At 43.6% G+C, this 15,437-nt stretch overlaps 1 protein-coding gene across 4 annotated transcripts in view; it reads right to left on the bottom strand.

The window, feature by feature from the left end:
- The window catches only part of TJP3 (tight junction protein 3), a 162,431-nt gene that overhangs the window by 17,751 nt on the left and 129,243 nt on the right, over nt 1-15,437 (bottom strand). For all 4 annotated transcript variants that reach the window (XM_069962580.1, XM_069962581.1, XM_069962579.1 and 1 more), the window contains exons 17-18: nt 728-938; nt 518-618 (exon numbers count right to left, since the gene is read on the bottom strand). In XM_069962580.1, coding sequence (XP_069818681.1) covers nt 518-618; nt 728-938 — 312 coding nt within the window. The remainder of the gene's footprint in view (nt 1-517; nt 619-727; nt 939-15,437) is intronic.

The following is a 15,437-nucleotide window of genomic DNA, read 5'->3' as shown; positions in this document are numbered from 1 at the left end:
GTAAAGTCTGACCTTTGCAAGCAAAGGTTTACGTACCAAATAATAACTTCTATTTTATTTTTTATCAAATACTTATTTCATGCAATAAAATGTAAAGTTTTTATTTAAAAATCAAAACAAATCAATGTGTTTTTCTGCAGATTTTTTAATTTGTCTCTTACAGTTAAAGTGTACCTATGATAAAAATTACAGACCTCTTCATTGGCAAAGTAATATATACAGTATATCTATATCTTTTTTTCTCCATCTTTTACTGGATTTGGAAGTCTTGGCTATTCCATCCAACAAACCCTGACAGGTATCACCCAGTAGCCAAAACGACTCTTGACCTTTGTCAGGTGATGGGAGTTTATGAATATGCTTTAGATATACACCATGACCTTTCCCCACACAAATTATAAACATGCACTGCAAATTCAGTGTGGAATTAGTCTTGGTTCCCAAATGCAGCAGGGAATTTTGGCTTACAGCTCCCCACTACCATCTCCTCAAGTTCAGAGGAACTAAAAATCTTTACCTTGTCCTCAGTAGTCCATATGGGCCTTGCTTGCTCTGTACGAATAATTTCCTTCAAACTTGGAAGCCACGAGTCACTTGCTCCACTCAGATTAATAGTGGCTTAAAATACATGAATGATTGTTTATTACTTTGTGATAGTAGTAAGAGAAAAACAAAACAAACATCAATAAAGGAATCAAATGTGCAGAAGATGGGAGTGTGTGATCACCTGTGAAAAGATGGGAACTGTTCTTGCGCAGTTTCACAGCTTGAGCATACAAACGCCGAGAACTCTTCTTGGATTCTGGAAGTAGCCATTGTCGCATTGCCTTAACCCCCTGTCTATTTTCTGGGTTGCAGAAAACTACAATTGGGTAGAATTGCACATAATTCAGATGTTCCACTGCTGTTGGTGTGATGTCCAGTAGTGCATGCTTATTCTAAATGAGAAAGAAACATTTTAGATTCATGAAAAAAAAAAAATCCTGATGCGTGAAACTCTTCCATGGGTTGGTTGTGTTAATCCTAAACATTTTAATCTTAGCAATGTTCACAACAATGTACGTAAAAATTGATCGGAGACACAGTACCAATCTTAAAAAGGAATGTTCTTTGTTTTAAGATACAAGCGCTTCATCAAAGCCTAAAATACTTTCTCTTCTTGCATCAATTGATTGCATTTTTTGTTTTATTGATTACAGTGAAGTACTGGAATATGCTGCTTTTTAATTTACCTCTTTTTGTCTGATTGTACATTTTTATGAGGGCCCTCATATTGCCCGAGCAATTTTCTAGAAATGTGACAACTATAAAGCCCCTTTTACACAGGCCATACTACATCCTTTAGGGCCATAATGTTATCACTTCACTGGTTTTCTCACCTCTGGCCCAGGCCACAGTATACCCCAGTATATTTTCATACCCAGGGGTGTAAAATAGCTTAGGCCAGAGGTCCCCAAACTGCGGCCCCCACCGCACTTCCAGAAGGGACAACTCTTATTGGTGGTCAATGAGAGGACTCCTCTCACTGACCACCAATAAAAGAGGTCCCCCTTCCGGATCACGCCAGGTGCACTGAAACTCCCCCGCCGCCTATCCTTGACCCTGCCCCGTATCTACTGCTCTGCATCCATGCCGCAACCGCCATCACCGCCACCACCACCCCGAGGCCCCTGTTCAGTGAATCGCTGACAGCAGGTCCTCTCATCCTCCCGAGTGCAAGTGACAGTTATGTTCCTCACTCGTGGCATCACTTGTCTCGGGCTGCCGCAGCGGGGTGCGCATGAGGAGTGTAACTGTTACTTGTGCTCGTCCTGCATGTTGTCCTGCCAGAGGTGCCTCCTCCAAGCAATCTAGCAGGTGTGGTGACTAATCGGCAGATGGAGGGGTCATTGAGGGGGTAAAGGGGGACTGAGGGGGGGGGCTGGTTGAGTGGGGAGTGAGGGGGTGAGTGGGGGCTAAGTGAGGGGTGGAAAGGAAGATAGATGCTTTTATTTTGGTAGTTTTTTTTTTTTTCTACTGTCATTAATAGGGGGTCTAAGCACAGGCTGGGGAGAGCCTCTGCTGAGATCCCCTAATAGTGACAGTAGACTACCAGTGAAAGTGTCATTAAAGAGGACCTGTCACCCCCCATGCCGGAATGACAGGCTCCCGACCCCCCCTTACAGCCGCCTATACTCACCTGATCCCGCTTCCTGATCTGGTCGGGTCACGGAGATATGAGCGCCTGAAGCCCGGCGCGCGCGCTCACAGGAGAGTCCGATGCTCAGTCATTCTCTATAAACATTGGACTCTCCTGTGAGCGCGCGCTGGGCTTCGGGCGCTCATATCTCAGTCACCCGACCGGATCAGGAAGCGGGACCCGGCGGGATCAGGTGAGTATAGGGGGCTGTAACGGGGGGTCGGGAGCCTGTCACCCCGCATGGGGGGGTGACAGGTCTCCTTTAATTAATTTTATTTTTTACTTTACAGGTTGAAATAAAGAAGACTAGACTACTACGGAAAGAAGAGGATTGCTTTTTTTATATAATAAAAGGGTCAATTAGAGTTTTCTGGGGAGTTTTATTTCAATAAACATCCTTTTAAAGTTGTGGTTTTTTTTCCATATTTCTATTTGGCTTAGTAAATGGAAGCTGTCTTAACAGATGGAATCCTTTACTAAGCTGGGCTTAGCGTTAGCCACTAACACTAACCCCCCCCCCCATTTATTACCCCGGTATCCACCGCCACCAGGGGTACCGGGAAGAGCCAGATACCATCAGGCCTAGAGTGTCAAAAAATGACAATCCGGGACTGGGCGGCAGCAGGCTGGTGTTATTAGGATGGCAACGGCCAAAATAAATGGCCCTTGCCACCCGGATAGTGACAGGCTGCTGCTACTTAGTTTTGTATCTGGTTGGTCATGGAAAATAGGGGGGACACCACACATTTTTATTTATTAAACCAATGCATGGGGTCCTTCCTATTTTCCTTAACCAACCAGACACAAAACAAAGCAGCAGCAGCACTATGAATATCAGGGTGGCAAGGGCCATTTATTTTGGATGTTACCAGCCTAATAACACCAGCCTGCTGCCAACCAATCCCGGGTTGTCATTTTCTGACACTCCAGGCCTCATGGTATCTGGCTCTTCCCAGTATCCCTGGTGGCGGTAGGTATCTGGGTAATAAATGGGGGGTGGGGGGGTAGTGTTAGTGGCTAACGCTAAGCTCAGCTTAGTAAAGGATTCCATCTGTTAGACAGCTTCCATTTACTAAGCCAACCAGAAATAAGGAAAAAAAACACAACTTTAAAAGGATCTTTATTGAAATAAAACCTCCTAGAAAATCCTCATTGACCCTTTTATTATATATAAAAAAAAGCAATCCTCTTCTTTCCGTAGTAGTCAAGTCTTCTTTATTTGAACATGCAAAGTACAAAGAAAAAATAAAGCAACTCTCACTGAGTAGCAAGCAGTGGTCTACTGTCACTATAAGGGGGTCTCAGCAGAGGCCCTTGAACTCTCATCTCCCCCACCTCTGCTGAAACCCCCTAATGATGACACCACATAATTTGCTCCACAAAAGGGCCCAATGTGGCTCAGTTGCCCAAAGGCCCACAAAAACCTGGAGCCAGCACAGGACGCATCATGCCTTCTTTTTTCCTGCCGTGGAATATGATTGCATTGGACTTCCCACCCATGCAATTAGATTCCTGTGTGAGTTCACAGATCGCACTGCGGTTCGCACAGGGTAGAGTGAACTGAAAAGGTGATGGTGGCGGAATCGTGCTGGTTCTTGCACCGCACCAGTGTGAGCCTGAGGTAAAAGTGGAGTTTCACCAGTATGGCCACTGGTAAGGCTGAAATAATGTGAAATGGGAAGGTTGCATTGATGGACAGTGCAGTCTGTATGCCTCTGTGTGGGGAAAATTATTCTTGGTATATTGTTTTGTACAGCTCTATCTATCTGTATTTTACTAATAGCAATTTGGAATCCCTAGGAGACCATGATGTCAAAAAAGAAAAAAATTGTAGGATATTCAAAGAACAGTGGACTTATGATTACTTTTTCATGCAGTACAAGAATAGAGCTGTGTGTTTGATATGCCAGAACTTAGTGTCTATGTTCAAAGAATACAATTTGCAGCGACACTATCAAACTCAACATAAAGATAAATATGATTGTTTGGTCGGAGATGTGAGAAAAAAAATAAAATATTAAAACTGAAAAATACATTGACAACTCAGCAAAATACTTTTGTGAAGCAGAAGCAGCTAAATATCACTGCGAGCAAGATTTCAAGTAGCCAAGCTAATAGCGTGCACTGGCAGACCATTTGTGGAGGGCAAATTTTGTTAAGGAGTGCTTTCTTTCTGTTGCCAAAGAGATGTGTCCACAAAATTGTCCACAAAATGCAGACTTATTAAGTACAGTTAGGGTACTATTACACCAAGCAACTTTCCGACGACTAACGATAAACGATCTTAAACGACCGCTAAGGCAAACGACCCGAAATCGTTCGCCCAAGTACACAAAACGATGATCGTTATTTATGATCGTTCTTGCGGTCGTTTAGTCGTCGCTATTGCGTACGTTTCAGCTGTGCATTCTTATTCCACCGAACGATATGCGAACAATCAAATGATAAAAATAGGTCTGGATCCTATTAAACGATCAACGATTTCTCGTTGGTCGTTTAATCGTTGCCTGCTATTACACGAAATGATTATTGTTCAAATCCGAACGATTTAACCATTTTTCGAACGATAATCGTTCCGTGTAATACCACCCTTAGTCTTTCAGGATCTCCAATTACACGAAGGATTGAAAAAATGGGAGACAATTTGCATCAGTGTTTGCAAAATTGTGCAAGAAAACTTTCCTATTTTTCAATGGCACTCGACGAGAGCAATAATGGTCATGATTCTGCAAAAACTTCTAATTTTTTATTCGTAGGACATAAGAGCTTGCTGCACTGCAAAGCATCAAAGGAACAACTACAGGAGAGGATATCTATGAAAAGGTCTCCCAAACTGAAGGATTTGGAGCTGGACTGGGCTAAACTAGCCAGTGTGACGACTGATAGTGCTCCTAGTATGGTGGGGTCTAGGAAAGGAGTAATTGCTCGCATAAGTCATGAAATGGACTAACGTAACCATTCTCATCCAATAGCCATACACTGCCTTACCCACCAACAAGCGTTATGTAGTAAATCATCGAAGTGGGACTTAGTTAACTTCATTAGAGCTAATGCACTAAACCACAGACAATTTCAGGAATTTCTGTCTGAGCTAAATGTTGCCTATGAACATGTTGTGTACCACACAGAAGTCCATTGGCTGAGTCGAGGGAGAGTTCTGAGACACCAGAGCTCAATGATGCAGAATGGAAATGGCACCTCGCCAACAGTTTCAATGTGCAACTTCAAGGAAAAGGGAAGCTCATCTGTGATATGCAATCACATGTTAAAGCATTTGAAGTAAAATTAGGCCTCCTCATCAAACAAGTGAAGGAGGAAAATTTCTGCCATCTTTCCTTAACTCAAAATCTGTTAGCGGAAAATCCCTTGATTCCATTCCCAAAAAGAAACGTTTGGATTTACTGTAAAAGTTGCAAGAGGAGTTCCAATTAGGATTCAAAGAGTTTCATCTCCATGAACAGGACATACAACTTTTCCGTAATCCATTTTCAATTGACATTGAAAACGTGGATACAATTTACCAACTGGAACTGGCTTAACAGACGCATTCAAGTCAAGCAGCTTGCCTAATTTCTATGCATCTCACCCCTCTGAGACATATCCTAATCTCAGAAACCATGCACTCAAAATGGCAACCATCTTTGGAAGCACTTATGTCCGTGAACAGACTTTTTCCAGAATGAGGGTATGTGCACACTGAGCAATTCTCGAGGAATTGAAGCAGAAAGTTTTCAGGCAGAATTCAAGCAGAATTTAAGCCCCCCTTTGACTTCTATAGGATTCCTGTAGCAGATCTACTGCAGAAAATTCTGCATGGAAATTCTGCAGTGTAAACAGAGCAGAAAACCAATTGAACACAATGAGACATTGCACTGTACATATTTTATGGGAGGAATTTCAAGCTGAAATTCCACTTTAATTCCTCACCTAATTCCTCGCCTTTTCCTCAGTGTGCACATACCCTGAAACATCTAAAAATCTTCAACCAGATCTAGACTAACGGATACACACTTTCATCACTTGTTACGCCTAGCAGTGACAAATATGGAACTGGACATTGACCATCTCATTACCCAAAAGCAGACCCGTAGTTCCCATCGAAACATTGGTGAGTTTGTTGATTTAAATTTACTGGTTCTTTATTCTAATATTGTATTTGTTTACGTTTTGTTTTTACTTTAAAATAAGATATTTGCAGTGTGCATAGGGATTTGATCATAGTTTTTTTTTTTTTTTTTATAGTCCAGCCCTCCAATGGTCTAAGAGGCAGTGAACTGGCCCTCTGTCTAAAAAGTTTGGGGACCCCTGGCTTAGGCCACGCTATATCCCTCCAGGCCATAAAGTTGTCACTTCGCTGGTTCACGGTTTCTAATTTGATGAAAAGTGTGCTGTCTCCTATGTCTGCAGGACTTCCGGGTCACCTAATCAGTGTATAACACTTATGTAGTGATTGCTGTATGAAACGTCATGTGCTGATCGGTGTATGAAACGTCATGTGCTCATCAGACGACCCATTAGCATTCACCCAACAATCACCTGATGTAAAGCCATGTTTATAACTCAAAGTTTCAGGACTAATATAAGAAAGTCACAAAGTTTCTCTGGTTGAAGTAATAAAAGTCTATGGGGGGAACTTATCAGCACCATTTTTTTATTGCAATATTTATCAAGTTACAAAATTTTTTAATAATACAATCAATAAAGTACAAATACAAACTGGGACTCTGCACAATGTTTTTGAACAGGAGATGCTGTTTATGGGCTATGCAAAATTTTACAGTTGCGCAAAAAATCATTACGTGTAAGTGCTTTGATAAACCTTGCACATTTTATTGCACAATTTATGGCTAGAACAGCTTGGCTAAAAAAAATCTTCACTAGGATAGGATTTTGCACAAAAACTGAAAATTTGTACATGATAAATGTAATGAAAAAAAGTAGTTAATAGAAAACCCCTAACCCTCCCGGGGCAAAAAAAAAAAAAAAAAAAAGGAGAGGCAGTGTAACACAAAAATGTCTAAAAAATTAAGAAATTCTTGTGTATATCACTCAATGCTACTGATTTCATGGGGGTATAATATGGCCTGAGGGGGTATAAATTGGCCTAGCCCAAAATATACCCCGAGGTATAATCTAGCCTGGGCCACTTTAACCCCGGATATAGTTTGGCCTGTTACGGCGAGAAAATGTACAGCATCAAAATTTGGGCAGCCAATAGCAACATATTTAAATGGTCACATGAACGAGACACTGAGCTGTCCTGCAGCAGCGCTCTAATTAGTTGAATGGGACGTCAGGTAACCGAGAGCCACAGAAGCAGAACAGAGCGCGGATGGGTAAAGCATTCACCGTGCTGCGTCGGGTTAAGGGAGATGAGGCTTTATATACTTGCAGCAGAATGAAAAATCTGCTGCAAGTATGTAAAAGCCAATACAAATTGATGCGGAACTTGCAGCGTGATATATGCTGCGATCCGGTATGTTTGAACAGACACTAAAAGTAATCTATCACCAGGTTATAGATCAATATATTGGATTTTTTTTTTTTAATCCAAATACAGTAATACCTCGGTTTTCGAACGCTTTGGAACTCGAACTGCTTGGTATTCGAACGAAAATTTACCCAGAAGTAGTGTTTGGAATTGAACTTTGCTCGGTTTTTGAACGTTTTTGCGAGCGTGGATGGTGGGTTGTACCTGGAGAGTTAAGCAGTGGTGAGGCTTCACATACAGTACAGTGCTGTATAAGACTGCTGGAGTGCATATACAGTGCAGTAGTAGTACAGGCAGTGCACCACCATCTCCCATACACTACAGTGCTTGGATGGGGGGGGACGCTATATAGTAAAGGATAGGTGAGGAGTTGGTGACTACTGTACTATAATTGCTGGTTCTGATGAACATTTATGTTTAATGTCCTGTACAGTATAGTGCTGTTCTGTACTGTACTGTAGTGATTATACTGAGCACTTATCAGTGTAATAAGTGAGTATTGTAGGTAATTATTGGTGGCTGCTGGAACCAATTATTAAATTTACATTATTTCCTATGGGAAGACACTGCTCGTTTTTTAAACTGCTTGGTTCTCAAACTTCCTTCCGGAACCAACTAAGTTCGACAACCGAGGTACCACTGTAGTAATGTACTAATTAGCAGTTTAGGTGCAGTGGGGTGTTCTCTAGCACCCCTTCTCCCCAGTGCATTGCTGCATCTCCCAGGCTGCTCTGTGAAAAATGCCAATATTAATGAAGACCCAGTGATATCAATGAATTCCCGAAGATCCCAAGCATGCGGGAGAACACTAGGGGCACCAAAGTCCTCTTGTCATTGGGCAATTTTGGAGTCCACTACACAGCGGGCCTTCATGACTATTGGTAAGGCGGCTTTTTTAATGGAATGGTGGATGTAGCAGTGCATTGGAAGGCTTTGGAATGCCCCTTTTGCACCCAAATTGCTAATTAGTATATGATTTTTATAAAATTTATTGGTGAGCGGTTACCACATTCAGTCATAGACGCAATAGAGATGGACTATCAATTCAGGAACACAATTTATTAATAAGCGCAATACGTGGTGACTTATGTTCCGATTCCGATCAAGGAATTAGCTAAAACTTTAGGCGTAAACACAAGCCTCAGATTAACCCCTTAAGGACAGAGCCTGAAATGGCCTTAATGACAGAGACAAATTTTATGAATATGACCAGTGTCACTTTATTCATTAATAACTTCGGGATGCTTTTACCTATCCGGCTGATTCTGAGATTGTTTTCTCGTGACATATTGTACTTTACATTTCTGGTAAATTGGAGTCGATACTTATAACAAATCTTTATGAAAAAAAACCCAAATAACGTGAAAAATTGTAAAAAAATTCATTTTTCCAACTTTGAAACTTTTTTGCGTATACAGAAAGTGGTTATACCACATAAATTATATATTAAATAGCATTAGCAACATGTCTACTTTATGTTGGCGGCATTTATTAAACGATCTTTCATTTTTTTTAGACAATAGAAAGCTTAAAACATAAGCAGCAAATTTCCAAATTTTCAGTAAAATTTCAAAATCAGATATTTTTAGGGACCTGTTCAGGTTTAAACTGTATTTGAGGGGCCTGTATGTTAGAAAGCCCCACAAAGCACCCCATTTCAGAAACTGCACCCCCCACACTCTGCAAAAGTATATCTAGAAAGTGTTTTAACCCTTTAGGGGAGTCACAGAAATAAAAGCTAAGTGTGTAAGAAATTTGAAAATTTTAATTTTCCGTGCAGAGATTTTATTGTAATCCAATATTTTTCATATTTATAAACCTATTACCAGAGAAATGCACCCCAATATTGATTGCCCCGTTTCTGCAGTTTATAGAAATACCCCATATGTGGCCCTATTGCGCTATTTGACGCAACCACAAGCCTCAGATATAAGGGAGCGCCTAGTGCATTTCAATGGCTCCGTTATATTTGGTCATTTCTGACTGTACCACTTCAGGTTGGCAGAGGCTCTGGGGTGCCAAAACCTAAAAAACACCCCTAAAGGGACACCATTTAGAAAACTACACCCCTCAAGGAATGTAACAAGGGGTGCGGTAAGCATTTGGACCCCACAGGTGCTTCACAGATTTTCCGAACAATATGGCGTGAAAAAAGAAAAATTTATTTTTTACACTAAAATGTTGTTCTAGCCTTCAATTTTTCATTTTCACAAAGGGATAAGAGGAAAAAAAAGACACAAAACATGTAGTGCAGTTTCTCCCGAGTACGGAAATACCCCACATGTGGCGATAAAGTGCCAAGGGGGCGCAGCACGAGCCTCCAAAGGGAAGGAGCGCCAATTGGCTTTTGGAAGCTAGATTTCACTGGAATGGATTTCAAGGGCCATGTCGCATTTACAGAGCCCTCGTGCTGCCAAAACACTGGAAACCCCCCACAAGTGACCCCATTCTGGAAACTACACCCCTCAAGGAATCTAACAAGGGGGGCAGTGAGCATATGGACCCCACTGGTGACGGGCACAAATGTAGAAAAATGTGACGTGAAATTGAAAATTTTCATTTTTTCACTTTCACGGCACATATGTGCCCGTCATCCAGCGGTACATATCCTCACTGCACCCCTTGTTAGATTCCTTGAGGGGTGTAGTTTCCAGAATGGGGTCACTTATGGGGGGTTTCCAGTGTTTTGGCAGCACAAGGGCTCTATAAATGAGACATGGCATTCATCATCTGTTCTAGCCAAATCCAACCTCCAAAATCCAAATGGCGCTCCTTCCCTTCGGAGGCTTGCCCTGCGCCCACATGGCGCTTTATGTCCACATGTGGGGTATTTACGGACTCGGGGGAAATTGCTCTACACATTTTGTGGCTTTTTTTCTCTTTTAACCCCTTGTGAAAATGAAAAATTCAAGGCTAGACCAACATTATAGTGTAAAAAATGTAATATTTCATTTTCAAGCCACATTGTTCCACATTTGTACCCGTCACCAGTGGGGTCCATATGCTCACTACACCCCTTGTTACATTCCCTGAGGGGTGTAGTTTCCATAATGGGGTCACTTGTGGGGGGTTTTCACTGGCTTGGCAGAACAGGGACTTTTTAAATGCAACATGGCCTTTGAAATCCATTCTACCGAAATCCAGCCCCAAAAAGCTAAATGGCGCTCCTTCCCTTTGGAGGCCCGTCTTGCGGCCGCATAGCGCCTTAAGTCCACATGTGGGGTATTTCCGTACACGGGGGAAATTTCTCTACGCGTTTTGTTTTGTTTCTTCTCTTTTAACCCCTTGTGAAAATGAAAAAACCAAGTCTAGGTCAATGATTTAGTGTAAAAATGAAAACATTTTTACACTACATGTTGGTCTATACTTGATTTTTTCCCTTTTCACAAGGGTTTAAAAGAGAAAAAAAGCTCAAAGCGTGTAGAGCAGTTTGTTTCGAGTACGTAAACACCCAACATGTGGACATAAAGCGCATTGCGGCCGCAAGACGGGCCTCCAAAGGGAAGGAGCGCCATTTGGCTTTTGGAGGCTGGATTTGGCTGGAATGGATTTCAAGGGCCATGTTTCATTTACAAAGACCCTATGCTGCCAAGACAGTGGTAAACCCCCACAAGTGACCCCATTCTGCAAACTACACCCCTCAAGGAATCTAACAAGGGGTGTAGTGAGCATATGGACCCCACTGGTGACGGGCACAAATGTGGAACAATGTGACGTGAAAGTAAAAAATTTCATTTTTTCACTTTCACGGCTCAAATGTGCCCGTCATCAAGGGGTCAATATCCTCACTGCACCCCTTGTTAGATTCCTTGAGGGGTGTAGTTTCCAGAATGGGGTCAATTTTGGGGGTTTTCCACTATCTTGGCAACACAGGGCCTTTGTAAATGCGAGATGGCATTCACCATCAATTCTAGCAAAATGGCGCTCCTTCCCTTTGGAGGCTTACCCTGCACCCCCATGGCGCTTTATGTCCACATGTGGGGTATTTCCATACTTGGGGTAAATTGCGCTACACATTTAGTGTTTATTTTATCTTTTAACCCTTTGTGAAAATGAAAAAATAAAGACTAGATCAATGATTTAGTGTAAAAATATATTTTTTTTTTACACTAAATGTTGGTCCAGCCTTGATATTTTTCATTTCCAAAAGGGGTTAAAAGAGAAAATAAATGCAAAACGTGTAGGGTAATTTCCCCTGAGTACGAAAATACCCCACATGTGGACATAATATGCCATATGGGCACAGGGCAAGCCACCAAAGGGACAGAGTGCCATTTAGAGGCTGGAATGGAGGACGGAGGCCATGTTGCATTTACAAAGCTCCTGTGCTGCCAAGACAGTAGAAACCCCCCACAAGTGACCCCATTCTGGAAACTACACCCCATAAGGAATCTAACAAGGGGTGCAGTGGGCATATGGACCCCACTGGTGACGAGCACATATGTAGAACATGTGCTGTGAAGATGAAAAATACTATTTTTTTCACTTTCACAGCACAAATGTGCCCGTCACCAGGGGGGCATATCCCCGCTGCCCCCCTTGTTAGATTCCTTATGGGGTGTAGTTTCCAGAATGGGGTCACTTGTGGGGGGTTTGTACTGTCCTGGCCGCACAGGGGCTTTCTAATTGCATCATGGCATCCTCTAATGGGAATGGGGGCCATGCCTATTTAGTTGGGGAAAAGGAACAATTTTAATTAATTTAGGGGTATTGGGCCAATTAGAAGTTTATAAGGTTGAAAAGGACAGGAGTCCATCAAATTCAACCTGTGTTGATCCAGAGGAAGGCAAAAAAACCCTTGTGAGGCAGACGACAGTAGCCTCATCACAGGGGAAAAATTCCTTCCCGACTCCATAATGGCAATCAGACTAATCCCTGGATCAACGTGACCCCTGAAATAAGAATAAGGGACAGAATATTGAAAATTTAGAACTCCAAGGACGTGTGGTACGTCTTGAAGCAATCCTTTATGCAGAGGCCGGGGTGATCAGGACAGGTGTCACACTGGTAAATGCTATCCTTCCTGATCCCCCTTTTGTGGCACACTCTGCACTTCTTTTGGGATCTCCCCTTTTTTCCAGTGTGGGGGACTTCACCTGGAAAATGTTGTCCCTCTACGATACGGGGTCCTTCATATCCAGAAGCGCTGGGGCCCGCTCCGTGGCTGCCGAATATCAGGGCTTTGATTACTGCTTCCTGGAAATCAAGGAATTTCCCCTGGTGGCCGGCACATCGGTACAACACAAAAGCGTTGTACATCGCTGTTTGTACCAGATGTACGGCCACCTTTTTGTACCACGTTCTGGTTTTTCGCGTGGCGTTATATGGCTTGAGGACTTGATCTGAGAGATCAACTCCTCCCATATACTGATTGTACTCTAGAATACAATCAGGTTTGTTCACCACGTTTGTGGTACCACGTACAGTGACAGGGGTGGTGCTATTCCTGTGAATTGTGGTCAGAATAAGGACATCGCGCTTGTCCTTATATCTGACCAACAACATGTTTTCACAGGAATAGGCCTTGCACGCACCCCTTCTCATCGTTTCTCTAACAGGGTGACTTGGGAGGCCTCTTTGGTTTTTTCGGATCGTGCCGCAAGCTACTGTAGCTCGGGCAGCGAGTGACCGAAACAGGGGGATGCTGGTATAAAAGTTATCAACAAACAGGTGATAACCTTTATCCAGCAGTGGGAAGATCAGCTCCCAAACGATCTTCCCACTAACTCCGAGGATGGGGGGGCATTCTGGGGGCTGGATTTGGGTGTCCCTACCCTCATACACTCTAAATCTGTAAGTGTACCCTGAGGTACTCTCACAGAGTTTGTAGAATTTCACGCCATACCGCGATCTTTTATTGGGAAGGTACTGGCGGAAATGGAGTCTTCCTTTGAAGCTCAGGAGGGACTCATCTACTGAGATGTATTTCTCTGGGATATACATCTCAGTAAATTTGGCTGAGAAGTGCTCTATGACCGGCCGTACTTTGTACAGTCGGTCATATGAGGGGTCATCTTGTGGTGGGCACCTTGCATTGTCATTGTAATGCAAGAATTTTAGGAGGGTTTCGAATCGTACCCGTCCCATGGCCATTCTGTAAAGTGGGGTATTATATATAATATCCCCACTCCAGTATTGCCGCATTGTGGGTTTTTTTACTAGGCCCATGTGCAGCAGGAGCCCCCAAAATTTAGTCATTTCGGCTGCATCAGTAGGGGTCCACGCCATGGGCCTAGCAAAAGAAGAGGAGGGGTTCTGGGCCAGGAATTGGTGCGCGTACAGGTTTGTTTGCGCCACCATCAAATTTACAAGGTCACCAGAGAAATAGAGTTTGAAAAAGTCTATTTCTCTGAGACCTGTGGGGTTAACCTGGATTCCCGCCGTTGCCGTAAAGCCAGGAATCCAGGGCTGATGATTTTGGGGGTCTGGGGTCCAGATGGGGTCACCTGTCTGGGGGACAGTGGGCGGGATGGGGTCACCTGTCTGGGGGACGGGGGGTGGGATAGGATGACGTGTCTGGGGGGCAGGGGGCGGGATGGGATGACTTGTCTGGGGGGCAGGGGGCGGGATGGGATGACTTGTCTGGGGGGCAGGGGATGGGATGGATTGACGGGGGGCAGCCCGAGGCGTTCTCCTTGGACGCCGTGGTGGATAATCATCATCACTGGATGATGATGATGAGGATGAATGGAGGAATGAAGGATCCCCCCATTCATCCTCACTGGCTGTTTCGGTGTCAGAGGCGATAAGTGCGTACGCCTCTTCCACCGAAAATCGTTTCTGTGACATTTTTATACGGGGATTGGGGTAGGGGGGTATGTAAATGTAATGTGGTGTAGTGGTGTAGTGTAAAGCTTTATTAGATGTATTGTAAAGTAATGTGTGGTAGTGTAGTGTAGTGTAGTGTTTTGTGTTTTACGTGTTTTTCACAGTAAGGGGGGGGGGGGGGAACCTACGCCAAAAAAAGAGTTGCTGATAAATGTCGCACTTATGTGCGGTACTTTTCAGCAAACAGTGGCGGTAGGATATAGAAAAAAAAAGGGTGAAAAGGGGGGAAAAAAACCCCTACGCCAAAAAAGCGGAGTTGCTGATCAGCGGCGCACTTACGTGCGATGCTGATCGGCACTCAGCGGCGAAAGGACGCAAAAAAAAAAAAAAAAAATTGAGGGGAAAAAAAAAAAAAAAACTGCTATTTCTTCACCCCAAAGCCACTGATTAGTGTATGATATACACTAACCAGCCGCTAGGGGGCAGTACTACGTACCTGACGGAAATAGCCGAAGATCTCCGGAAAAAAACGCGACAAGACCCGAACGAAGAAGCCGAACGATGACGTGGAAAGAAGCCGACGCCGAACGAAGACGCGGACGCCACGGAATCGCCGATTCGCCGCACCGGACGCTACGATCAGGTGAGTATGGTGCACTACACACCACACACACCTGCTCTGCTCACTGAGGCGTGCAGATCAAAGTAAAAATATTTATTTTTACTTTGATCGCCGCTATTGGCCGGCCGGGCTTGGCCGGCCAATAGCAGCGATCTGGGGGGTGGCACCATGGCCCCCTCTAGTATACACACTAATGATGATTGGTGCTGTCTCGGACAGCACCAATCATCATTAAATTCCGGGTCCCCGGGTCACCGATGACCCGGGAACCGGAAAATCACTGTAGTTGGCTGATTTGGATAAATCAGCCAATTACAGCGATCGTCGGCACGGAGGGGTTAATCACCCCCCCCGTGCCGGCAAGCTACGGTGGTCTG

This window comes from Dendropsophus ebraccatus, chromosome 3 (assembly GCF_027789765.1).
Source record: "Dendropsophus ebraccatus isolate aDenEbr1 chromosome 3, aDenEbr1.pat, whole genome shotgun sequence".
Taxonomy (NCBI): Eukaryota; Metazoa; Chordata; class Amphibia; order Anura; family Hylidae; genus Dendropsophus; species Dendropsophus ebraccatus.
The sequence above is the reverse complement of the archived record's forward strand: the minus strand, read 5'-3'. Positions and strand labels throughout refer to the sequence as shown.